We start from the raw sequence: 24,794 nt of genomic DNA, 5'->3' as shown, positions 1-24,794 counted from the left end.
CGACTCTTTAAAACGAACCAACCAACCTGATTCGCCGCTCTCGTTCGTCGTCGTTCGTTCTCCGAGACTCGACTCCCAGCTCCACCCACTAGTTGCTGAGTCGTGCTGACTCGCAAGTCGCCGTTCGTTCACTGACTGTGTTTAGAGGTGAAGACTTGAGGACTGAGAAGTCACGAGAGTCAGCTGGCAACAACATTCCGATTCCGAACATGAAGCACTCCTCAGCTAAAAGGAACTTAGTTAATGTTGTGTTGATTGATGACCGTTTGCACCATTGCACAATCGCGATTCGTTTGAACGAGAACGAGGGAGGAGCCGAGTCTGACCAACTCAGTGACTGAGAATCATGATTCACAGCTACCAGAAATGCGAACAAACAAACAAATGAACGACTCTTCTTGGCGAACTGACCGACGCGAACTGATTCATTCAAACGAATCATGAAATCCACCACTAGTCTTGAGCAGGATCTTGGGAACCAGATTGTTAACATAAAGACATTGTTTGCATCATGGAGTTGCTGCCAATTCTAAAGGTGAAATTGCTATGAACGCATCTAAATGACACTATAGAACTGTGGCTTGTAGCATAGAATAATATTGAGTTAATGGAATTACTTTAATTAATTTGTGAATGATTGTCAATCTCCTTAACCGTACTGCCAAACCTCCCATTCTTTGTAAGAGAAAACTTGAAACACAGCAAGGGACAAGCTGGGCGAGAGACTTGACCAGCAAAATAATCTGGCCCCTCAGTTTCAACTTGCTGCGATTTCCCTCAAATTGTCCCTTATGTAATACAGAAGTGAAAAAGTAATTTCCGATTGGAGGCCCAGACATTTACCCAGACATGTTTGAGAGGAAAGGTCACAACGCATGTTTTTTGTAGTGCCATTCGAGGCCAGACTTTGCAATATTAAGAAATGTAGCAATGCTCCCAACTTGTGACTCGACTGATGATGTTGCGGTGGAGTTGTTGGTCATTCCCCGGTGTCACACTGTGTTTTTACTTTTCATGCGTTATAGAGCTCAGATAATTACTATTTGTGGTGAAATATTTAACATGCCTTAACATGAAAATGTGTACCTAATTTATACTTGTTTACTGTTTTTACTTATATCAAGTTGCACTTCATCTGTGGACCATTTGAAGAACTAAAATATATTTTTATTAAAAATACTGCATTTGAAAAAACCTTGGCATATTTCTTTGTCGCTTAATTTCAAAAGAGACTATTATCGTCAATACAGATGCATGTGAGCACAGCGCATACACAATCCTTACGGTTCATTCATTTATTTATTTTAAAAAAGATTACAAGAGGTAACAAACAAGCAAAAACATGAATCACCTATAAAAAGATTCCACCTGCGAAAGGACCGACGGCACGCAGCGTCACGCCTTACACGCCTCGGCTCGCTCTGAGGCGGGGAGCCGCTTGCAGCTGACCAGCTACAAGGCCGATATGGCTTTGGCCGCCACCCTCCTCCCCAGCGGCAGGGTGAGGTCTGTGATGGCCAGCACCACCTTGGGCTTGGCCATGGCAGGCAGCTTCACCAGCTCAGACACCTATGGAGGGAGGGGGAGTAAAGAGATGAATAGGAGGACAGGTGTGAGTAACAGCCATGTGTTTAAAGGAGCGCCTGTGAGGGCATCCTGGGTAACAGACGTTCATCCGTCTATATGGTGCCTCTGTTGTAAGCGCAGGGCTGATTTAGCAACAGGAATTCAGACTTGACATGGATTGACCCAATAAAGATAAGTAGCTCTTGCTACATCTGTCTTCCTGGTCTGTGAGGAAAAAGTGTTTAATACAAGCTTGAGTCATTCTTAAATAACTACTCATAGTAAAAGTCAAACTTATTACACCATAGCAATAAAACTTGCCCAATCTTCCCCTCTAAAATACGGTATTAATCTTAAACAGAATAAAACTGATTTCCAAACACCTAGTTGGGTGACCAAGCAGCACTGATTGTTGGTTCTGAAGAACTGAGCCACGGTAGACGTGAATAACCAGGGGTGGTGGGTGTGTTTGATGGTGGTGGGCAGTGGAAATGTGCTTCCTTTAACTCACCATGGTAAAGGGAAGGAACTGAAGGATGCTTCCCCGGTGGCCTTGCTCAAGACATTCCACACACTCCTCCATGAAGCTGTGCACAAACTGGGTGTGGGGCCCGGCCATCTTGGAGCCCAGTATAGACGAAATTAACAGGAATAGGTTGGCTGAGGTGAAGTGAAAGGGAGAGGGAGGGAGAGATTGGGAGGGAGATGTAATCAGAAACAAGGATTTCTGAAGAAAAGCTTTGCAAAGAATGCCAAAGTCTCCATTGCTAAAACTCCACGGAAAGATGAGTACTACTGATACTCGGAATCCATCAAAAAAAAACAACACATGCTTAAAATTTCTTGGTGATTAAGCGGCTCAAGACAGATAGTGGGATCACACCTCTCTATCAGTGCTCTATTTTGGCCTCAGAACGCCCCAGGATACAGATGAATGAATGCGTGTGTCCAATCGGAAATCATGAAGCAACAGGCGTTACGCAAGCCTCCAGATCACAGTTCCCTTTAACTACTGAATGAAGGGGTCACAACGCTGACCTGCGTCTGTTATCCAAATGCTTACGTTCGACTAATGAGCGTGATAGAATTGGGGTCCTGTGATCGACTAAACATATGAGGAAACGCCAATGGTGACTTTGAAATAGAGAAACACATCAAGGTCAAACGGAGTCCCTGTATGATGCAGAAGGAGTTTTTGCCCTTGTGTCCGTCACGAGCAGGAAACTGGACCATGGTACGGACGGTTTCTTACCCAGCACGCGGTTGAGCGGGTCCCTCATGTTGACCGTGTGCAGCTGGGAGGCTGACAGGGAGCTGCTCATGGACCGATCTCCTGCAGCAAAGGAAGGGGGGGGAACCCAGGCACAGGCTTACAGACGGAAAGCAAAGCGACAGCGACCATCTCCAACGATGTAGCCGCCTCAATTCATACTTTGCATGTCTCCAGAACTCCAGCAACGAAACCTAGTAACCTAATCAGGACGTCGCCAGTTTTACCACATGAACGGTCATTAGGGTCCTCTCAGTCCAAATACCGTCATGATGGAAAGATTAGTTCAACAGGAGCATTTGTGCCAGGCATACACACGGCAAACTGACAAATTAGACACATATTTTTGTATCTCCCTGCTTCTGAAATGCACGAACATCTCCGCCCAGCGCTCATTCCACTGCAGATTAAATCGCGCAGCATTCTGTAACAGCAACTGTGCGATCATCCCTGCCCTCACACATTGTTGAAATCATACGCTGGATGCTTTAATCTTGTGTTTTTTAGTGAATGATCGGGCTATAATAAGACCACATTGGCTATGTAATCACAGACAAAAGGGAACATTTCATAGTGGATGGTGGAATTGTAACATTCACCTTTGCTTTGATTATGAAGATATTCCAGTTTTTCACCTCCCATACGACAGCGTTGTTAACCCATCCGTAGGCTTTCAATTTTTGTGCGGTATAAGGTGACGGATTCTCTATGAGATAAATGTAAATATCTCCAAACTCCAAGTCTGGTAGAGTCTTTGCCAGCTTCAAAGCAATGAATACATCAGCGGGTGCTGTGTGTGGATCACAAGTTCCGAGTATGTTTATCTTCTCTTCGTATCAAATTTTAACATTTTGTGACATATGGTCTAAATAGTTGATTGAAGTATCGGAAATCTGCAAGGCTGCAATGCCCCTGGTTGGCCGTGGTTCGTCGCCATTTTGCCAGCGTTTGTTGCCCTCCAGGTATCCATGGTAGTCACGTGTTGTTAGCACTGGCGTTTTTCCAACGAAATTCAACTCAATTTACAGTATAGTGAAACTAAAACGTTTTAATTATTTTATTATTATTCAACAATTACGTGTTGTTAGCACTGGCATTTTTCCAACGAAATTCAACTCAATTTACAGTATAGTGAAACTACAACGTTTCGATTTGAAGCAGCGGGAAAATTTTTAGAGGGCTTCAAGTGAAAGTAGTCTCAGCAGTGTCTGCTTCATTTATGTGGAGGACTGGTTTCAGAATGAGACATTTCCCTGAAGAACGACAATTCAAAACCATTATGCCTATTTAAAGTTAAATGACAGATGCCAACTGATTTCCCATTTACTGTAAATCCACGCAACAGGCTCAAAAATAGGCTCAGACAGACTAACAAAAGAATTTCCTAACTAACGCAACCAAGAAACTCATTGAATGAGTAAAGGATGGATGGACTCTCACTGGCGGGAATGCCATCATTAAACAATGTAGTCCCATGCCATGAAAAAAGAGGTACTTTGGCACAAGGATGCATTGTGCAATGAGCAATGCAGGGCCTGCATCTTGCTGAAGGCCGCATTCAGCTACACAGTCGTTGAGGTTTCGAACCTTATGCCAAAGTATTAATCTGAATCTTCCACTGAATATTGGATGTGTATTGGTGAGTGGCTGTCTGTCGTTCTAATCGTACCCGTCCAAAACCGGGCAGTGAGCTGGCGTTGAAACCGCAGTGCACATGTTCAGACCCGACGGCACAGACACAAGAGGTGTGCAGAGAGAGACACGTGGTGCACAGCGCTGCCGTTTTATCACCACCAGCGAGAACAGACTTGTTACTGACGGAGGGCTGGGGAGATGTGCTCAGGCTGGAAGACCCGCTGGGGAATTCAGAAGCAGTCAGAGACTCAAATCGGATGACATTTGGTCAAAGTATGAAGGTTCAATTTCTGAGGGGTGTGGCTCTTTGCTGGAGTGATATTTTAGCATAATCAGCAACCGCAGACTCTGCGTGTACTGGGAGGTAAGAATAGACCCCATCAATCAAATTCTACAAGAGTATAGTGTTACTACTATTAATAACTCTTCGTTAGGGCAAGATGATGTCATGGCTAAGTTGCACTCCCCGCCCAAAAAGATAAGATAAGACATTCTTTAAGATGAGTGCAAATTCGGGTATCACAGAAAGTTCCGGCAGTGATACAAATAAAAAATGCATAGAAATATATAAAAATGTTAAAAGATATACTATAACTATTCACACTTTAAAATATACTACAATAAGAGGAGGAAAAATGCAGACGCAAAAATAATCGATGTACAGCATTCAAGCCCCGATGTGAAGGGGTTATACAGTTTGGCCTGACTCGACTTCTTACTGATGGAAAGCAGCCCTTCTGGAGGGACTCAGCAGGTAGACTGGACTCACCTGGGCTGGAGAGGGTGACCGGCTCGTCCTCATTGGAGCTGAGCAGCCGCATGAGCTTGGAGGGCTGGGTGTCATCCAGGGGGAACAGACTGCTGTAGTCCTGGAGGTGCAACACACACACACACACACACACACACACACACACACACACACACACACACACACACACACACACACACACACACACACACACACACACACACACACACACACACACACACACACACACACACACACATCAGAATACAGACGCCACCAGAGACCCTGATGTTTTGTGTTCTCACAAAGTATATCTCTCTCTACCCTCCCCTAGAGTGACCTGTTCCTCCCTATAATCATGTTTTACCTCTTTTATACCAATGTTTACATTCCCATTCTGTGTTTAGATTTCATTTCATTGTACATCATTTATTTTGGGAGGATACCTTTTCAGTCGTCAACATATTCTTATTCAAATCTTTTATAAATGATAAATACCTTCATGTTAATATTATCTAAGCCCCTGTGTTTCCTAGTAAATGTTAGGAAACATAGGTTACAAAGGTTACAAAAGGTTACCATCACTTAGATTTCACAACTTTCCATTGTGATAGAGATAAAATTAACCCCTTTTCTTCAGAAATAAGGCATTCCAGATAAAGAGCATGACAGCATCAGCCGGACACGAATAGATTCCTTTTGACATACATTGCCATGACAACATTGTCTAAGACGCAGTGGGACATTTGTTGCATGAAATAGGAACTGTTGAACACTCAAAACGTGTTTTTATTCCTTTAGCAACCAAGTGTTTATCTATGAAAGAGAAGAGAGCCCTCGCCTGATATGAGAGGGGTCAATCGGGCCTACAAACACTGAGTCATGTTTTAAAGATAAGCTTCAAGTATACCTTCACAAACATGCACTACCACACGGTACACCAGTATCTAATGCTAACGTCTCTTAAGGTTTTGTTAATTACTGTACGTTTAACATGGTCTCAGACTCCAGAAGGACCGGCTGGTCGTCAAGGTGAAAAGGGATGCTCACAATAATGTTGCTATGTTTACCTCGATGTCTTCCCGTTGTCTCTTGCGCTGGCGGGCGGAGGCCTGCCCCTTGTGGTGGGTGGAGAAGGAGCTGAGAGCGCACCACACCGACAGCCTGGAAACCACCATCACAACAACAACACCACCGTCAGGACACCCTCATCACCCACCGTTACCTGGGTTACGTGAACTGTGGTCCAATAGGATCAGTCTAATCCATGTTGAAAATATTTTTTTTGAAAAATTTTAATACTTTTTTTTAATAAAAGAAAATCAGCAACCAATGCAAGTTCTACGACGCATACCTAAAGCATCAGATCCTTAAAGGATTGAAAGTCAACAAATGGTGCTTTTTATCGGCCTTCAAGCCTGTCCTCAACGACCTAAATAGCAGCTCCCTGTTTGTGAAACACAAACACCTTTCCACTGAAAGTAAAAGTGGACGCCTGAGTAGAACCAGGTGGGTCGCTGGGTGCCTTACTTGGCCAGGGCCTTGCCCGGGGGGTCCGCCAGGCTGTGCCAGTGGGCGGGGTCTGTGAGCAGGTTGGGCAGTATGGTTCCCAGGAGTGTGAGGGTGATCTGCTGGGTGTCCAGGCAGAAGATGCTGTAGAGCAGCTCCACCACCCGATTGGCCCACTCCTTCCTCGTCTCCTTCAGCAGTTCCTGGGAAGGAGTTGTCATGTATTCAAAATGCTTACCTTATGTATTCATGTAATATACACTGTGCACTACGCTTTGTTCCTCATTTCGAGGAACGAAAGTGTGTCACACACACTTTCCTTCTAAACTGGCCACTGTGTATCTCTCCCCAATGTATTCAAAAAACTACATGGATGATAAAATAAGACAAAATTCAAACACATTCCCTCTAAATGTTTTGGCCATTGATATCTCAATAATAATAATAAATACTCTGCCCTGAAACCCAATAAGGGGAGAACACGCAGGATGAGGCATAGCTCATCCCGACCCACAGCCGGTACATCAGGCTGGGTGCTGGACCCACCTTGACCAGGTTGTTGGTGAACCAGAAGACCCCCCCGATGTGCAGCAGGCTCTCGAAGAGGTGCAGGGCGCGGCTGTCCACCCAGCCCTTGCGCAGCACCGCCTGGAACTGGCGGCGCAGGGCCTCGTGGACGGGCTCCTTGGCCGGCAGCAGGTTGCGGTAGGGGATGGGCTCCTGGCCCTCCATGGGGGAGCGCAGCAGCAGGCCCGTCTGCTGGAAGACGTCCGCGCACATGTGCTCCAGGATGGAGCTCATGATCACCACCCTGCAGCGGGGAGGGGGGAGGGGGGGGAGAGTTATAGACGGGTGCCACCACATTGGAGCCTGACCCGGGCCGAGCCCGTAGGCGTAGCCTGACCCGGACCGAGCCCGTAGGCGTAGCCTGACCCGGACCGAGCCCGTAGGCGTAGCCTGACCCGGACCGAGCCCGTAGGCGTAGCCTGACCCGGACCGAGCCCGTAGGCGTAGCCTGACCCGGACCGAGCCCGTAGGCGTAGCCTGACCCGGACCGAGCCCGTAGGCGTAGCCTGACCCGGACCGAGCCCGTAGGCGTAGCCTGACCCGGACCGAGCCCGTAGGCGTAGCCTGACCCGGACCGAGCCCGTAGCCTGTGGGACCGGCCCGGTGAGTGATAATAATTGCACTGAGCTCGAAACCGACAAAGATTCAGATTTGTTCGGGAAATGCCATCAGAACCTCGTCAGAACCGCTGATGGCATCAAGACCATGAAGGAAAAGCCCTCAATAACCTATGAAACATGGTGGGATGTTGACCCCAAGTTATTTATTAACGAGACCCCAAAGCACCGGGCGGGCTTGAGAACTCTAGGGGGACGTGGACTTTGTCTGGATATGTCAACATTATGTGGCCTTGTGTGGCATGTACACAAGGGGGGGGAGGGGGGGAACTACCAGAGGATGTGTAGTAATGGTTTTCAATGATGAGACTCATGGGGTAAATAATCATGACGGGAAGTGGATTTGACCCACAATACTTCAGAGCTCTTAGAGGGCAGCTCTGCCTCTGCCTTTCTGAGGAACATGATGATGAAGTGATACTAGAAAAGCAGCATGACCACTTCAAAATCAGCAAGAATTCAGTGCGGTTTTACTACTCTCTGTAGGTCATCCGTCATGCTTTTGACCCAAGACCCGGTTTCATGATCCAAGTCATTAGAAAGCAGGTGGCACGCAGTGGTTGGATGCAAAAATACATTATAAGTTGGTGTGATTTCATTAAAAAAGTTAAACAAAGCAAAGGATGTACTTCTTTGTTTGGTTATGATCTTGGTTATGAAGTGGCTAGTTGATTTCCGAAATAATTATTTTGCCAGTTTTACTATATTTATAAGTTAGAAAGGGTTGAATATTAATGAGTTTTGTCCATAGTCTACTCCGAGGCGGCCACTGAGTCCCGCCCTCCACCTGCCAAATATGGCTTGTTTCCTCTGCTGGATGCAGCGTTCACAAGCAATGGCGGCGCCCGTAACGCGAAATCTAAGGATCATAACCACTGTGCTTCTGTTGTTAACAGCTCCACCGAGGTCCCGTACCGTTCATTGTAGAACTGCAGGGTGTTCTCGCCGTAGAGGGGCAGCACCAGCTGACGGATCATGGTCTGGGGCTTCTCGCGCTCGTCCCGACCCAGCATGCGCACGTGGGCCACCAGCCAGGCCACGGCGCAGATGGCCATGCTGCACACCTTGCCCTTGATGTTGTCCGTGATCCTCTGCAACCCGTGGGGGGGGGAGGGGGGGGAGGGGTTGGAGAGAGAGAAAGAGTCATTACCAGGATAGGGAATAGAAGAAAGCAAAAGGGGGAAGGAAGTGGTGGAAGGTTTGACGCATTGGTGTGCGTGTGTGTCAGTTGGGGTTCCATGCTACTCTGAATATGAGACATGCATGCCATGTCCTCAAATAGAATAGGGAAGCCAAACGGCAAAAAAGAAAAAGAAAAAACCCTCGCAGAACCGTGGCCCAGTGATGTCATGGCAACAAGGAATGAGCACACAGCAAAAATACACTGAAAAATAAAAAAATGGTATTTACACCACATGAGCGTCATTCTAGTAACCGTGATGCCTTGGCTAAGAGAAATGCACATTGCAAAACTCCCATGATATGCAATACATCCTGTGTGTACAGCCCATCCCCAATAATGAATCAGCACAACATAGCCATGTCATGCCTTGTCATCCCATCCAAATTCATTCATTCTTGGTAAAAGCAAAGGATGGAAGGAAGAATGGAGATGGGGTGGGGGTCTTCAAACCTGCACAGCTTCCACAGTCAGCGCGCCGTTCTCCCAGGCGTTCAGCACCTCCAAGATGGCCGCCGGCGTGCTGAGGCAAATCTCGTGCCATTTCATCTGACTGGCGTGGGGAGCAAAGAGATAGGATAGGACATCAGGTCTGAGATGATTGCGACCCCGATTCCTCAAAGTTTTGTGGGGTCACAGAGACTTGGCTGTGACCCATCATTAATGCTTCGATGACCCAGTGAACATGTGCATAGCGCTGCATAAGTTCTAGTAGTAGTTCCCTCATGACTATTTGTTTGTATACACAAAACCTTTATGAGATTTAGCAAATTTCACACATGCATAGTAAGCCGGATATTCTCTGGATTATACCCGGAGAGGCTGTATCTGTGAAAGCAAATCACAGGATCAGTGCCTCCCGGAGTTTATCTGGGTATGCTCCAAATGCCAAGTCCGGAGAAACATAGAGCCGGAGAATTCACATTTACATTTAGGGCATTTAGCGGACAGTTTTATCCAAAGCGACTTAGAATTACATTTACAAGTTTACAAGTACATTTGTCATAAGAAGTGAAACAATATATCGCCGTTGGTACAGTAAAGATGACCATAGAACCAAGTGCAAGTACTAACAATCGCCAGGCTAACCCCATTCCCCGTATACAGCAGTGATAGCTAGCTATTGCAGATGTTACACAACTAAGTACATGCTACACAACATGCATGCACAACACAATTAAGCACATGCTACACAATTAAGTACAATGAATGAATACAACCTGTATTAAGTGCGTTCATCAAGTGCCAGGACGTACAACAAACAATAGTGCAACAGACAGATAAGGGACTGAATGGCTATGTAGAGTCTAGGTGAACTCTGAACAGGTGGGTTTTGAGTCATTTGCGGAAGCTGGTGAGCGACTTCGCGGTCCTGACATCAGCAAGGAGCTTGTTCCACCACTGTGGTCCCAAGACAGAGAAGAGTTGTGATTTAGCTGATCGACCTTTGGTTGCTCTTAGTGATGGCGGTACCAGACGTTCCAGCTGAGGTAGTTGAGCGGAGGGGTGGAGCTGGGGTGTGTGGTTTGACCAAGGCCTGGAGGTAGGCAGGGGCAGTTCCATCGACTGCCTTGTATGCCAGTACCATCATCTTGAATCTGAGATTGGATGGCCCCCTCCAGGATCCTTGCGAGAGTAAAGAGCTGGTCCGTAGTTCCACGTCCACGGCAGAATCCGCATTGTTCCTCTTCAATCTGAGGTTCGACAATCGGCCAAACCCGGCTGAGAAGTGTGATACCCAGGTAATTAGCACACACTCTCTGGTCCCCCTTTTTGAACAGGGGAACCACCACCCCGGTTTGCCACTCCTTTGGCACTGTACCAGACTCCTACGCAATGTTGAATAGGCGTGTCAACCATGACAGCCCCTCAACACCCAGAGCTTTTAGCATTTCTGGCTGGATCTCAATCCCTGGGGCTTTGCCACTGCGGAGATGTTTAACTACCTCAGTGACTTCCACCAGGGAAATTGACGACGAACCACCATCAACCTCGAGCTCTGCCTCCATCATAGAGGGCGTGTTAGTCGGATTCAGGAGTTCCTCAAAGTGTTCCTTCCAACGGTCGACTACCTCCTCAGTCGAGGTCAACAGAGTCCCACCCACAGCTTGGATGTTTCCCCATCCGGGGATTTATGAGTATACCCACACCCACCCGGCGACTCACTCCCTGGGCAACTCCGGAGAAGAGTCCAACCCCCATCCAGGAGTACGGTACCAGAGCTGAGACGGTGCGTAGAGGTAAGCCCCACCAGATCTAACTGGTAGCGCTCCACCTCCCTCACAAGCTCCGGTTACTTTCCCCACACGTTCCACGTCCCCAGAGCCAGCTTCTGCCGCTCAGGTCTGGTCCGTCGGGACCCCTGACTTTCACTGCCACCCATGTGGCAGCGCACCCGACCCCAGCGGGTCTCCCTGCAGGTGGTGGGCCCACCGGGCGAAGAGGGGGGGGGCGCCACGTAGCTCTTTCGGGCTGTGCCCGGCCGGGCTCCGTGGCAAACCTGACCACCAGGCGCTCGCCGACGAGCCCTCCGTCTGGGCCTGGCTCCAGACGGGGGCCCCGGGCTTCCTCCGGGCAGGGTCTCTCCTCCTCTATTACGTTTTTTCATGGGGTCTTCTTGAACCATTCTTAGTCTGGCCCCTCACCTGAGACCACTCTGCCATGGGAGACCCTACCAGGAGCACAAGGCTCCAGACAACACAGCCCTCAGGTTCACAGGGACACGCAAACCTCTCCACCACCATAAGGTGACGGTTCCAGGAGAGGTCTAGAACCGTCTGGATACGCTGCAAAGGTTTAATAGCAGAGACCGGGAGTCCAGCTAGGAGCGAGTTGCAGTAGTCCAGGCGGGAGATGACCAGCGCTTGGACTAGAAGCTGAGCTGCTTCCCTTGTGAGGAAGGGCCGTATCCTGCGGATGTTGTAAAGTGCAAATCTGCAGGATCGGGCCACTGCGGTGATGTTGGCGGTGCAACATAACTGGTTGTCTAGTACCACACCAAGGTTTGAGACGGAGATACAGTGATGTTCTCGACAGTGACCAGTAATTCACAACTACTATTCACAACTAACTCTTCTTTCCTGTATTCTACTCTTCTGTTGATATTGAGGATATGTCTAAACAAATGCAGTATTAATATCACGCACTCTTCGAAAAAACAATGGGACTGCCTCCTACACACTCAACCCAGGCGTCTCAAGTATACAGAGTATCTCCAATACGTGTCAACATGTCTGATGCGGATTATCTCCGGCTGTGTGTTGCATGTGTGAAAGGGCCACTTCGTCTCATCTCCGGACCCGATTCTGCGGAGATGATCCGGGGTTCAGGTGTGAAAGGCCCTTCAGTCATCGGTCACCATGAGGTGGGCTCCCGGCTGGGGTCTCAGTGAGTTCAGCGTGGGACTCTGTGGCTCTACTCACACCAGCTTCATCTCAGAGGAGTTGTTGAGCAGCGCCACCAGGCTCTCCACCTTGCCCGACTCGGGCCGGAAGCAGGGGTGGTCGGGGTTCAGGATCTTGCCCTCCTCCGGCATGCAGGTCAGCAGCCAGGTCTCGAAGAAGGGGGTCTCCCCTGAGGGGCTGGGCTCAGACAGGATCACCTGCAGCGAGCCAAGGCATTCAGGATCATTCACCTGCTTGTTTTTTGTTAATGGAACCTGGGCTACCTGTTGCTGGTTCACTGTATAACCTGGGCTACCTGTTGCTGGTTCACTATATAATAGGTTCACTCTATAACCTAGGCTACCTGTTGCTGGTTCACTGTATAACCTGGGCTACCTGTTGCTGGTTCACTATATAATAGGTTCACTCTATAACCTAGGCTACCTGTTGCTGGTTTACTCTATAACCTGGGCTACCTGTTGCTGGTTCACTATATAATAGGTTCACTCTATAACCTAGGCTACCTGTTGCTGGTTCACTGTATAACCTGGGCTACCTGTTGCTGGTTCACTATATAATAGGTTCACTCTATAACCTAGGCTACCTGTTGCTGGTTCACTGTATAACCTGGGCTACCTGTTGCTGGTTCACTGTATAACCTGGGCTACCTGTTGCTGGTTCACTGCATAACGGGTTCACTCTATAACCTGGGCTACCTGTTACTGGTTTACTCTATAACCTGGGCTACCTGTTGCTGGTTCACTATATAATAGGTTCACTCTATAACCTAGGCTACCTGTTGCTGGTTTACTCTATAACCTGGGCTACCTGTTGCTGGTTTACTCTATAACCTGGGCTACCTGTTACTAGTTCACTGTATAAGATATTAAATTAAACCATAGAAAAAACATTTTTGTATTTCTCATATTGCATTTTATATTTTCTATATTTTTAATACAGTAGGAAATAGTAATGAAGTTAACTGACTAAGTAACTAGTAAGTAACTAAAGCAGCATTAACTGAAGATTCAGCAGAATGACTTGGTACTCAGCATCAAATATATACCTACTAGAATCAAATATATACCTACTAGAATCAAATATATACCTACTAGAACCGCCCAAAAATAAACATGGTCTCTGTGGACATCTAGTGGCCGTATCCAGGGAGAAAACCTTAGGATGTACTCAAGGACTTTCTAACTGAATCAACACCACCTGGGTCCTGCCGCCATGTGGAGTCAAGTGGTGTGTGTGTGTGCCTGATGGCTGGTTTATTCAGCCCGACCTGAGTCAGGGTCAATGGTCACCGGGGTTGTATGAGTACTGTGATGGAAAAATCTACATGTTGTTCATTTTATAACTTAGGCCCTGTTTTCTATATTCGTGTATTGTCTTGCCATCCTGCCCGAGTCGACCTTATTGACCTTTGTGCTTGGTTCAGCCACCTGACTAGGGAGTGATGTTGTCAAAATGTTAACCCGTGTGCTCTGGTCAGCTGTCCCACCTTCCTCTAATTCTGTTTCTCTTTTAGCTAGGTGCTTGGCCAGGGCTCATTTGTAAGAGAGACTACTGTCTTAATGTGAATACCCTGGTAAAACTAAAGATTAATAATAATATAAATGTAAACCCTTCTCTATGGGTAGCCGGCCTACCTTCCTTCGAGTCAACCAATAATATAACCTTCGTACTTGGGCAAACCGGTCACAAAGGAGAAGACACTTAGGCACTCTTCTCATTGATAAGAACACAGGCAACTCTGTGTCTTGGGTAAACATTACTTCATTTGATTATTGACATCTGCAATGTGGGAAGGATCTGAAACGGTATAAATAACTCTGTCAAACAGTATTCTGGACTCACTCTGCTAGAGAGGAGTCTAATGTATGCATGCATTGAACCTAGGATAATTGTCTGCTTTTTTGCATTTAGAAATCTCATCTGTCCTAGACACAATATCTGTTAATGGAAATTGCCACGACAGTACCTGTGGTCCATTGACTAACCAGGCTAAACCTGCCATCACCCCACACACACACACACACACACACACACACACACACACACACACACACACACACACACACACACACACACACACACACACACACCTCAGCATTCACCAGCTGTTCAGCTTGCCAACTCTGAATTAAACTAATTAAACTAACTAAACTAATTAAACAACATCTGCCTCTGACCTGGAGCGGACCAGGTGGGCATGAGGCAGCGGTCTACCACAACAAGAGTGTAGGCCACACACACACATCTACATTTTTCGGTGTATCAAGGCTGACCTCAGAGCCGTAGGTCTGGACCACGTGGCACAGCATGAGGAAGGAGATGTCAAAGAGCAGGGCTCGGACCGACGCTGACTTGGCTGGGGGGGTTGAGAGAGAGAGAGACAGGAGGGAGAGAGACAGAGACAGAGAGAGAGAGAGAGACAGAGAGAGAGCGAGAGAGAGAGAGAGATGACGGAAGACCATTAAAATCCCTCCCACGCTGCATGTGGAAACGAGTGTTACTATGAACCGTGAGTACTCACAGCCCTCTCCGCTGATGTGCTTGGGAAACTCGTTGAGCCTGGAGGAGTGAGATCAGAGCAAAGCGTGAACAGCATTGCAGTGTGAACAAAACCACAACAACTAATCACAAGGCTGACAGTTGTTGCGCTAATAGCTGCCGCCACCGGCGGTTGCGCCCCCATTACAGAATCACCAAAAATAACTACAGATACTCGGAGCTCAGGGTAGAGACAGGGAGCACTACGGTGATGCAGCATTCCCTTATCCTGCCTTATGAACTATGATGAAGACGATGATGTCACCATGACTCACTTTATGAACTTGCGGGCGAAGGACTTGAGCTTGCCGGTGGCGGCGGCGGCGGCCAGCAGCAGATCCAGGCTCTTCCCCGACAGCATGTGGGCCAGGACCCCCAGCAGCCCCTCCGGAGACTTGGAGTGGTCTGCGTCTACGGTCTGATACACAAGGGGGGAGGGGATCAAAGCTATAGGATGCACCACTACACAGTGTGTGTGTGTGTGTGTGTGTGTGTGTGTGTGTGTGTGTGTGTGTGTGTGTGTGTGTGTGTGTGTGTGTGTGTGTGTGTGTGTGTGTGTGTGTGTGTGTGTGTGTGTGTACGTGTGTGTGTACGTGTGTGTGGATAAGTGGTCAATGAGGAAACCTTTTCATTCTTATTCATGCGTAAAGGTTTGATTTGAGAGTGACGGAAGGTATTCCTGCATTCCCAGGTGTCCAAACAGCCTGGAGCCTGGAGGCCTGGAGGGCAGAGGCTCGTACCTTGAGGATGTTGGTGACGGTGGGCTCGGCCCGCAGGATCAGCCCTGGGTTGGGCTGGATGTTGGCGTTCTCTGTGGTCTTCAGCCGCGGGGCATACTCCCTGCCCTCCGCCCAGGAGCAAACGTTGCACAGGAGGGGGGAGAAATCACAGGAAGGAAGAAAAAAGAAAGAAAGGGACAGTGATAGATAGATAGATAGATAGATAGATAGATAGGAGGAGAAGGAGGGGAATGGAAGGGGCAGGATGTAGGGGATTAGTGTCGAGGCTTGAGGTTGCATTCTTGCACTTTGTTTAGGGGTTGGTGGTGGAGGTGGTGGAGGGGGAAGTCGTACCGCTTGGAGCTGAGGTTGTTTGCGTGGGATTCAGAGAGCAGACCCAGCTTGTTGCACTCCTGCAGCAGCATGTTCAGACAGTCGCAGCTGCACAACACACACACACACACACACTACAATCAAGACCCTTCTGTAGCTATTTGTATAGCCCTTAATCAATGGCTTAAAGGATTCAGAGGCCCAAATGATAGTACCCCACTCTAAGCCCTCTAAAGTGCAAGGAGACACAGACGGAGTCCTGCTGTGCTAACCATCTTCAGAGATGGATAAGACAAGAAATGATCAGGATTTTTAATCAGAGGTGAACCAAAGCCTAAAGATTGTACAAGAGGATCAATCGAGAATCAATGTCACTGCTCCTCATAAAGTGGTTCTTAATCTGGCCAATAGGTCAGTGTGAAAGAGAAAGCAATTTGAGCTGCGTTCAAGACCAAGGCTTAAAAGGGACTTCTATTATACCCAAAGGTGTGTAAAGCCATACAGCTCAAAGTCTGTAGTATGGTTAGATAGCGTACCAGCCGGCCAGTCCAGTGGACTGAACCAGCTGGTGACTAAGGGGTGCAGTAATGCTGTATGCATCGTCACTCACTTGCATCTCTGGTCTGCCTTGTCCAACAGCGGTGTGAGCTTCAGCAGGTATTCAAAAGCCACGTTGACGTCATCCATGAATTCCTGGAGGGCAAGAGAGAGGCGGTTGACGCGTGGTGATGGATGCCTGACAATGGAGTGGATTTTACCATCGCCCTCAGCACTTTTTCTCTTCAGTCATGGTGTCTCGAGTGAGGGCTACTCATTTATTCATTAGGGTCATAGGGTGGGCAGGAGGTGACTGTGCGTGCGTGCGTGTGAGGCTGGATAGGGAAACAAGCCTACCTGTCCTTTATCGCTCTGAGGGCTCTTTAGCTTGAGAAGCACTTGAGGGATCTGTCAGGAAATAAAGTACAACCACAACGTACTCAATTATACCACAGTCATTTACAGAGTATTGCATAGTATTCCCGTTGAGCCCTTGAGGATGTCTGATCAACATAATTCTCTGAAAGAGAATAGTATTATTTTCTATAAATAAATAATAGATACAAGAGAGATTACAGTGATAATCATATGAGTGTACCATCCTATTTATTCATCATATGAATGAATGAATACGTTGGGCGATGGAAAAGCAAGAGAGAGGCAAGCGTGTTGCCTCAACAGGCTCCCGGGAGGTCAGGCCTGTGGGTCACCTAGCAACCAGACCCCGGGGGCGGCGAGTCCGAAAGTCTGGCTGATGAAGTTGTGAAAGCGGAGGGATGATAAGAGCGTTCCGTGATGAACAGCCTCGCGTGTCACAGTAAATCTACTCAGGTTTGGTTCCGACGTCTGCCGCGGTTCATAACCTTCTGTTCAGCGGAGGGGCGGGACGTCATTTAACACCGTGGTGCAGAGACTCATTCAATGGTGTGGTCAGAGACAGCGTCGATTGGTCAGTATTTTATGATGAATAACTGCAACGCATGAGTGATGTATCAAGTACATATTTCAAGCATTTGCTGCTATTTGGTCACTTTATTTCTGTTTCAGAGAATAAAACAAAAATTATTTTTATTGTGCTATACAAAAGACTATACTTTAGTTTGTGGCTATTGGTCAGACTGATCAAACAAAAGGAAAACATCACTTTGACATTTTAAAGACTTAAACAATCAAAGGAACCAAATGATTAAATATCCTAATGCAATGAAGTCATTAGACAACCCGTCAGCCTTTCAAGAGGCCTCTACGCAGCACTTGGTCTTAAAGGGGTGATTAGGCCACCAGCTGTGAGTGTGATTAGCCATTACAAGCCCTTTGAAATTCTGCCTTTTCCTTTGTTTTAGTGACATCACAAATGGGAGTGTCCACCTAGATGTATGCTGGATAGATAAGCAACATTTGCCACCGTCCACTGGCTAGGCTGGTGGTCTGGTCTATCCATCATACATCTAGGTCGAAAAGACAGAATTTCTAATGGCTTGTAATGGCTAATCACACTCACAGCTGGTGCATAATCACCCCTTAAAGGAACACAGCCTGACGCCCCTCGTGGGGCCCAAAGGGGGCCGTTGGCCCGGCGACGCGAGGAACCCACCTTGAGGAACATGAAGGCGGTCCACTTGAGCTCCTCCGTGCCCTCGGGCGACTCGATGAGGCCGGTGAAGCAGGCCTTCCAGATCTCCAGCACAAAGAGGGGCGTGGGGATGCGCTGTGGGAGGAGTCACACAGGCGTCAGGAAGGGGAAGGGAGACGAGCGGTGACCTCCTGTATGACCTTTCATCCGGCTGGACTTTGGTGTTCCGTCCGCTACGTGTGACTTTAAGTTGAGTCTTTTTGAATTTTTCAAATCGCCCTTCTAAGGTTTTAGCTGGTGTGCCATGATGTGTGCCTGTGAAGTCCTTTGAGACCGGTTACTGTGATGCAAATGAAATGCAATTAAATTTGACTTTGAAGTCAAGAAAGCTCTCACCTCTCCCTCCCCCCAAACACATCACTAGCTTTAGCAATAGGTCTAGCCTTGTATGAGGCTCCAGTTATGCGCAAGGAGTGGACGGGCTCAGTGTGTGAGAGGAGCCAGGTAGGTAGGTAGACAGACGGGTAGGTAGGTAGACAGACGGGTAGGTAGGTAGACAGACGGGTAGGTAGGTAGACAGACGGGTAGGTAGGTAGACAGACAGGTAGGTAGGTAGACAGACGGGTAGGTAGGTAGACAGACGGGTAGGTAGGTAGACAGACGGGTAGGTAGGTAGACAGACAGGTAGGTAGGTAGACAGACGGGTAGGTAGTCCATTCATTCCATTCAAACCGCATTAAATGTTTGGAAGAGCTTATGATAGGCCGACAGCCATAGATATCCAATTTTTCTTTTTGGATTTACTGACTACTGACAAGAAAACAGAGGCGACGACCATCCTGCTGCAAAAAAAACAACCATTGTGTCACCTCTGACCGTGTGGTGTGTGTTGAGGTGTGGTGGTATCTCTGGTGTGGTGTGTTGAGGTGTGGTGTGGTGCCGTGTCATCCGGTTTGGTGTGGTGTGGTGTGGTGGGGTGTGGTGTTTCTGCGTTGTGGTCTGGTGCGGTGTAGTTCAGTGTGGTGGTGTCTGGTGGTGCCGTCCGCTATCGTGTGGTGTGGTGTCGTCTGGTGCCGTGCAGTTCGGGTCGGTGTGGTGCAGTTCGGGTCGGTGTAGTTCGGTGTGGTGCGGTGTGGTGCGGTGTGGTGCGGTGCGGTGTGGTGCGGTGTGGTGTGGTGTGGTGCGGTGCGGTGTGGTGTGGTGTGGTGTGGTGTGGTGTGGTGTGGTGTGGTGTGGTGCGGTGCGGTGTGGTGTGGTGTGGTGTGGTGTGGTGCGGTGCGGTGTGGTGTGGTGTGGTGCGGTGTGGTGTGGTGCAGTTCGGGTCGGTGTGGTGCAGTTCGGGTTGGTGTGGTGCGGTGTGGTGCGGTGTGGTGCGGTGTGGTGTGGTGTGGTGTGGTGCGGTGTGGTGCGGTGTGGTGTGGTGTGGTGCGGTGTGGTGTGGTGCGGTGCGGTGTGGTGCGGTGTGGTGTGGTGTGGTGCGGTGTGGTGTGGTGTGGTGTGGTGTGGTGTGGTGTGGTGTGGTGCGGTGTGGTGCGGTGTGGTGTGGTGTGGTGTGGTGCGGTGTGGTGCGGTGTGGTGCGGTGTGGTGCGGTGTGGTGCGGTGTGGTGTGGTGTGGTGTGGTGTGGTGCGGTGTGGTGTGGTGTGGTGTGGTGTGGTGCGGTGCGGTGTGGTGCGGTGTGGTGTGGTGTGGTGCGGTGTGGTGCGGTGTGGTGCGGTGTGGTGCGGTGTGGTGCGGTGTAGTGCGGTGTGGTGCGGTGTGGTGCGGTGTGGTGCGGTGTGGTGTGGTGTGGTGCCGTGCAGTTCGGGGCGGTGTGGTGCGGTGTGGTGCGGTGTGGTGCGGTGTGGTGTGGTGTGGTGTGGTGTGGTGCGGTGTGGTGCGGTGTGGTGCGGTGTGGTGTGGTGTGGTGCGGTGTGGTGTGGTGTGGTGCCGTGCAGTTCGGGGCGGTGTGGTGCGGTGTGGTGCGGTGTGGTGCGGTGTGGTGCGGTGTGGTGCGGTGTGGTGTGGTGTGGTGCGGTGTGGTGCGGTGTGGTGCGGTGTGGTGCGGTGTGGTGCGGTGTGGTGCGGTGTGGTGCGGTGTGGTGCGGTGTGGTGCGGTGTGGTGCGGTGTGGTGTGGTGTGGTGTGGTGTGGTGCGGTGTAGTGCGGTGTGGTGCGGTGTGGTGCGGTGTGGTGCGGTGTGGTGTGGTGTGGTGCCGTGCAGTTCGGGGCGGTGTGGTGCGGTGTGGTGCGGTGTGGTGCGGTGTGGTGTGGTGTGGTGTGGTGTGGTGTGGTGTGGTGCCGTGCAGTTCGGGGCGGTGTGGTGCGGTGTGGTGCGGTGTGGTGTGGTGTGGTGTGGTGTGGTGTGGTGCGGTGTGGTGTGGTGCGGTGTGGTGTGGTGTGGTGTGGTGTGGTGCGGTGTGGTGCGGTGTAGTTCGGTGTGGTGCGGTGTGGTGTGGTGTGGTGCGGTGTGGTGCGGTGTGGTGCGGTGTGGTGCGGTGTAGTTCGGTGTGGTGCGGTGTGGTGTGGTGTGGTGTGGTGCGGTGTGGTGTGGTGTGGTGCGGTGTGGTGTGGTGCGGTGTGGTGCGGTGTGGTGTGGTGCGGTGTGGTGCGGTGTGGTGTGGTGTGGTGCGGTGTAGTTCGGTGTGGTGTGGTGTGGTGTGGTGTGGTGTGGTGCGGTGTGGTGCGGTGTGGTGCGGTGTGGTGTGGTGTGGTGCGGTGTGGTGCGGTGTGGTGCGGTGTGGTGCGGTGTAGTGTGGTGTGGTGTGGTGTGGTGTGGTGTGGTGTGGTGTGGTGTGGTGTGGTGTGGTGCGGTGTGGTGCGGTGTGGTGCGGTGTGGTGCGGTGTGGTGCGGTGTGGTGCGGTGTAGTGTGGTGTGGTGTGGTGTGGTGTGGTGTGGTGTGGTGTGGTGTGGTGCGGTGTGGTGTGGTGTGGTGCGGTGTAGTTCGGGTCGGTGTGGTGCGGTGTAGTTCGGTGTGGCATGTGAACACTCACCTGCATCCTCTTGATCATCATGAGCTGCTCCACCAGTGGCTGGGTCTCCCCCGTCAGGTTCATGGTCCCCTCCAGCATGATGAAGGCGTGGACCGAGGGGAAGGAGGGCTGGGCCGGGGGGTCGCTCTGAGCCGTCAGCATGTGGGGGATCCTGTGGACCCAGACATCAATTACACTTCTGTGTTTAACAAGAGTGCGGACGGGTGGATTGCAGCGGGTGGCGGGGACTCTGCGTGGGGGGGGCTGCCTGACTGTTTCTCCATGTAGAAAACGACGTGGCGTGAGAGTTCTTCTCTCCTCCCCCGCCCCGCAGTGCCATTTCTGGAGAGGGGCGTGTGAGCGACGGCCTCTGTGTGTGGTTACGTGGGTTGATCAGCTTTTGGTAGTATAAATTCTCTGCTAGTTTAACACCAGCACCCTATGAGCTCCAGACCATATGGTAAACAGTAGAGGGGCACCTAGGAGGCTCGTCAATACTCACCCCTTCACCAGCGAGACGCTCTCCTCCAATTTACTCTTCAGGGTCTGATTGGTAACGCTGCCGATGCCTTCTGTCAGTTTGACGATGGCTTGCTCCACGTTGCTCCAGGAACCTGTTGGGAGACCACCGTGGAGAGGAAGAGATGCCAGACGGGAAGTTAGAGTTGATTGAGATTGAGAGCACTGTATATATATATATATATATATATATATATATATAAACAGCTGGGGTCCTGTTCACATTTACATAATTGAATACAGAAACAAGTAAAAGTATCGGGTAAGCAACCTTGAGCAATATGCCCTACAAAGTCCCTTATGTTTTCACTGCAATTTGTTTAAGGTAAAGAGTCTACATAATGACTGCAAAATGACTTGAGTTATAACAGCAAGAAAACACCCTAGAGCTGTCAATCTTCCGCTATCATCCCATTCCTTATGATAATCCAAATTGATGTTTAAAATTAGCCTATCATTAATATTTACTATGTACTTATACCCTTGTATACACAGGCATTGCCATGGCCACTATTAAACATTCTGTCCACTAGAGAACATTCTACCAATAAACATTTATTTTGTACCAAGTAAATAGAAGGCACATAATGATATATTAACCCCGCCACGTTGTCCATGGTGATGGAGAGGACTGACTCACAACTCGTGTTGTAAGGTCATTTTATATTGAACGTGATACTTTGTTGCGATTTTTTCACACAACAATAAAATAATCAGTGAGTTCAAATGGACTGTACACATACATACGCACCAAGGTTGATTTTGTTGACTCAGCGAATAAATCTGTTTAACCAATCACATTCAGGTATTTTTTTCATAGTCACCATGGACATTGTACATGTAAGTTGAAGGACATGGCGAAGGTAACAATTTACGTTTATCAACACAGTGTTCTTACTGCATCCATAGTGGTAAATTACAATCATAGACCTGAAATTATCGATATCTGTTATATGTATTGATGATTAATCTCTATAGAAGACTACAAGCAAATGTTTAATTACACCTCGTCACGTGAATACAGGTTGCTTTTGATAACATGAAGGCGTGCAGTTGTATCGTGACAGTTTTGTTTTGGATACCAACTTTCTATGAAAGAGTCATATCCTATTTTTCTAATTCAACAGGGAAACACCCTAAAAAATGAACGTCTCCAAAACATGCATGTATAAAAGAAGTGTGCGATTCTCGCGCACACACACACACACACACACACACACACACACACACACACACACACACACACACACACACACACACACACACACACACACACACACACACACACACTACCTTGGTCCTCCAGCCGGGCGATGTGGATCAGGGCCCTGTTCTTGATGCTGCTCACCAGGCTGTGGAGCCTCTCCTGGCAGGCCTTGAGGCTGGCCTCGGTGCTGGCCGAGCCGCCCAGCTCCCGGAGCCGGTCGCAGTACCAGGCGCAGCCCAGCACCAGCCACATCACCACGTTCAGCAGCGCCCGGCACAGGCCAATGCACTCCTCTGCCTTCCCATGGCAGCTGCAGGGGGGTGTTGAAAGACATGAGTCAGGGCAGCAGTGGAGGACGGGGTCGTTTTTATTTCACCGACCTTATATTTAAAAATGGTTACATTTTAAATGTATACATGACCTACTACATACAATGATTTAGTGACTTCCAGAGTGACTCAAGTCATTAATCGGCAGGTTTGTGGTAGCCACCACACTATCCTTCCCTACTTCATCTACATATATAAATAAGATCATTAAATCATAGAGCTCATAATGGTAAGTGACTGTGTGACCCTTTTCATGGTCAATGTACCTTAGGTGGTTGCTGAACATATCCATGATCTCCAACAGGGACTTAACACACAGATCTCGGGAGAAATCATCAAACTGGAGAGGAAACAAATCACGCCTTCATTAGAAAAGATTTCAACTGACATATCTGGAGAATTCATTAACCATATTCTTATCCCATAGCCACACCTTGCTGATGGCTGTTAGGACACTAGAATAAGACACCATCTGAGAAGAGACAAAGGAAGGTTTAGATATTTCGGCTTCAATGTGTCAAACAAGTGCAAACAATGTTGTACTGTAGAACTGCATTGGTTCTCACCTGTGAATTTATTGCATATTTGAGGTAGGACAATATAAGAGGGTTTGGAGATGGTCCTATCAGTGCTTGCTCCATAAGTGCTTCTGAAATTCCCACAACAAAACCACCAGTTACATGATCTGCTCATGGTCTAAGCTGTTGAGGTTCTGAATCGTTGATAAAGCGATGAATGTCGTCGTACCTGCTAGGTTCAGATAATCCCACGTTGCTCCCTTAGTTCCCAAGTTCTTCTTGATGTTGATAGCCCACTGGTAGTCACTCCAGCGCTCCTTCCAAGCCTGTAGGATGGCTTGTTTCAAATTGACCACCTTCATTCTAGTGGTCCCGAGAAAACCAAAAGCACACGTACATGTTAAGACATGACAAGGAGATTATATTGTGATGAAAAAGAATCACGGCATGCAATTGTTCTTGTTTAGCACGGCATCGACAGCTCTGGCTGACTGAGGTAGTTACGGATTTACTTCCAGAATGAATAAAATAGCAAACGAGACCGCGGGAAAGGATGCCGTTAATGGTAACTACAGTAATATAAACGAATGCGTTTGATGTTATATTTTGTAACTAACCTGTTTCTGAAATTACAACAAAGAGCCAAAAATATGTTCCAGAATTTCAGATATTCAATGTAAGCACGCCATCTTTGTTTTGAAAGGTCCCGGGCAATGATAGGTCGGCAGGACTAAGTCCAAGTATTCTCTCACCGGATTGGTGTAGTGGCGTGGAGCCGGCGACAGCGAATGGTAAATCAATTACAAAATGGTACCACAAGGTGTCACTATCTTTCACTGTTTTGAAATCCTGCATAAAATACGCTTCATGGCTCGTCTTTTCCCCTTAACAGAAATGTCTCGAAAGCCGAAATGCAGTATGCATGCTTTATTTTTGTATGATTTACATTTACATTCAGTGCATTTAGCAGACGCTGTTATCCAAAGCGAGGGGGCGTATTAGCTCAGGAGGCAGTGCGGGTTGGCTGGTAACCGCATGGTTGCTGGTTCGATTCCCGGCTCCTCCTAGCTGAGTG

At 48.7% G+C, this 24,794-nt stretch overlaps 1 protein-coding gene across 1 annotated transcript; it reads right to left on the bottom strand.

Annotated features, from left to right (window-relative positions):
- Nucleotides 1-1,167: 1,167 nt before the first annotated feature.
- med24 (mediator complex subunit 24) lies at nt 1,168-24,423 on the bottom strand. Its single transcript, XM_084485433.1, has 26 exons — nt 24,337-24,423; nt 23,949-24,082; nt 23,768-23,850; nt 23,635-23,673; nt 23,468-23,541; nt 22,959-23,182; nt 21,649-21,760; nt 21,168-21,318; nt 18,218-18,331; nt 16,981-17,031; nt 16,697-16,779; nt 16,108-16,194; nt 15,775-15,874; nt 15,310-15,452; nt 15,018-15,055; nt 14,770-14,852; nt 12,515-12,693; nt 9,546-9,645; nt 8,828-9,003; nt 7,275-7,539; nt 6,750-6,931; nt 6,290-6,383; nt 5,241-5,340; nt 2,819-2,899; nt 2,078-2,226; nt 1,168-1,569 (listed from the first exon to the last, which is right to left on the bottom strand). Exons 2-26 carry the CDS (start codon nt 24,079-24,081, stop codon nt 1,453-1,455), a joined length of 2,958 nt encoding a protein of 985 aa, XP_084341559.1. The 5' UTR covers nt 24,082; nt 24,337-24,423; the 3' UTR covers nt 1,168-1,452.
- Nucleotides 24,424-24,794: the final 371 nt, after the last annotated feature.

This window comes from Micromesistius poutassou, assembly GCF_964030765.1.
Source record: "Micromesistius poutassou genome assembly, chromosome: 21".
NCBI lineage: Eukaryota > Metazoa > Chordata > Actinopteri > Gadiformes > Gadidae > Micromesistius > Micromesistius poutassou.
The sequence above is the reverse complement of the archived record's forward strand: the minus strand, read 5'-3'. Positions and strand labels throughout refer to the sequence as shown.

What these genes read in the sequence shown, in the direction of transcription:
- med24 (XM_084485433.1), bottom strand. Translation starts at nt 24,081, where the DNA reads ATGAAGGTGGTCAATTTGAAACAAGCCATCCTACAGGCTTGGAAGGAG. An exon ending in AATATGCAATAAATTCACAG is followed by an intron (nt 23,674 to 23,767) that starts GTGAGAACCAAT and finishes GTCTCTTCTCAG; the next exon opens with ATGGTGTCTTATTCTAGTGT. An exon ending in TCCTAACAGCCATCAGCAAG is followed by an intron (nt 23,542 to 23,634) that starts GTGTGGCTATGG and finishes TTTCCTCTCCAG; the next exon opens with TTTGATGATTTCTCCCGAGA.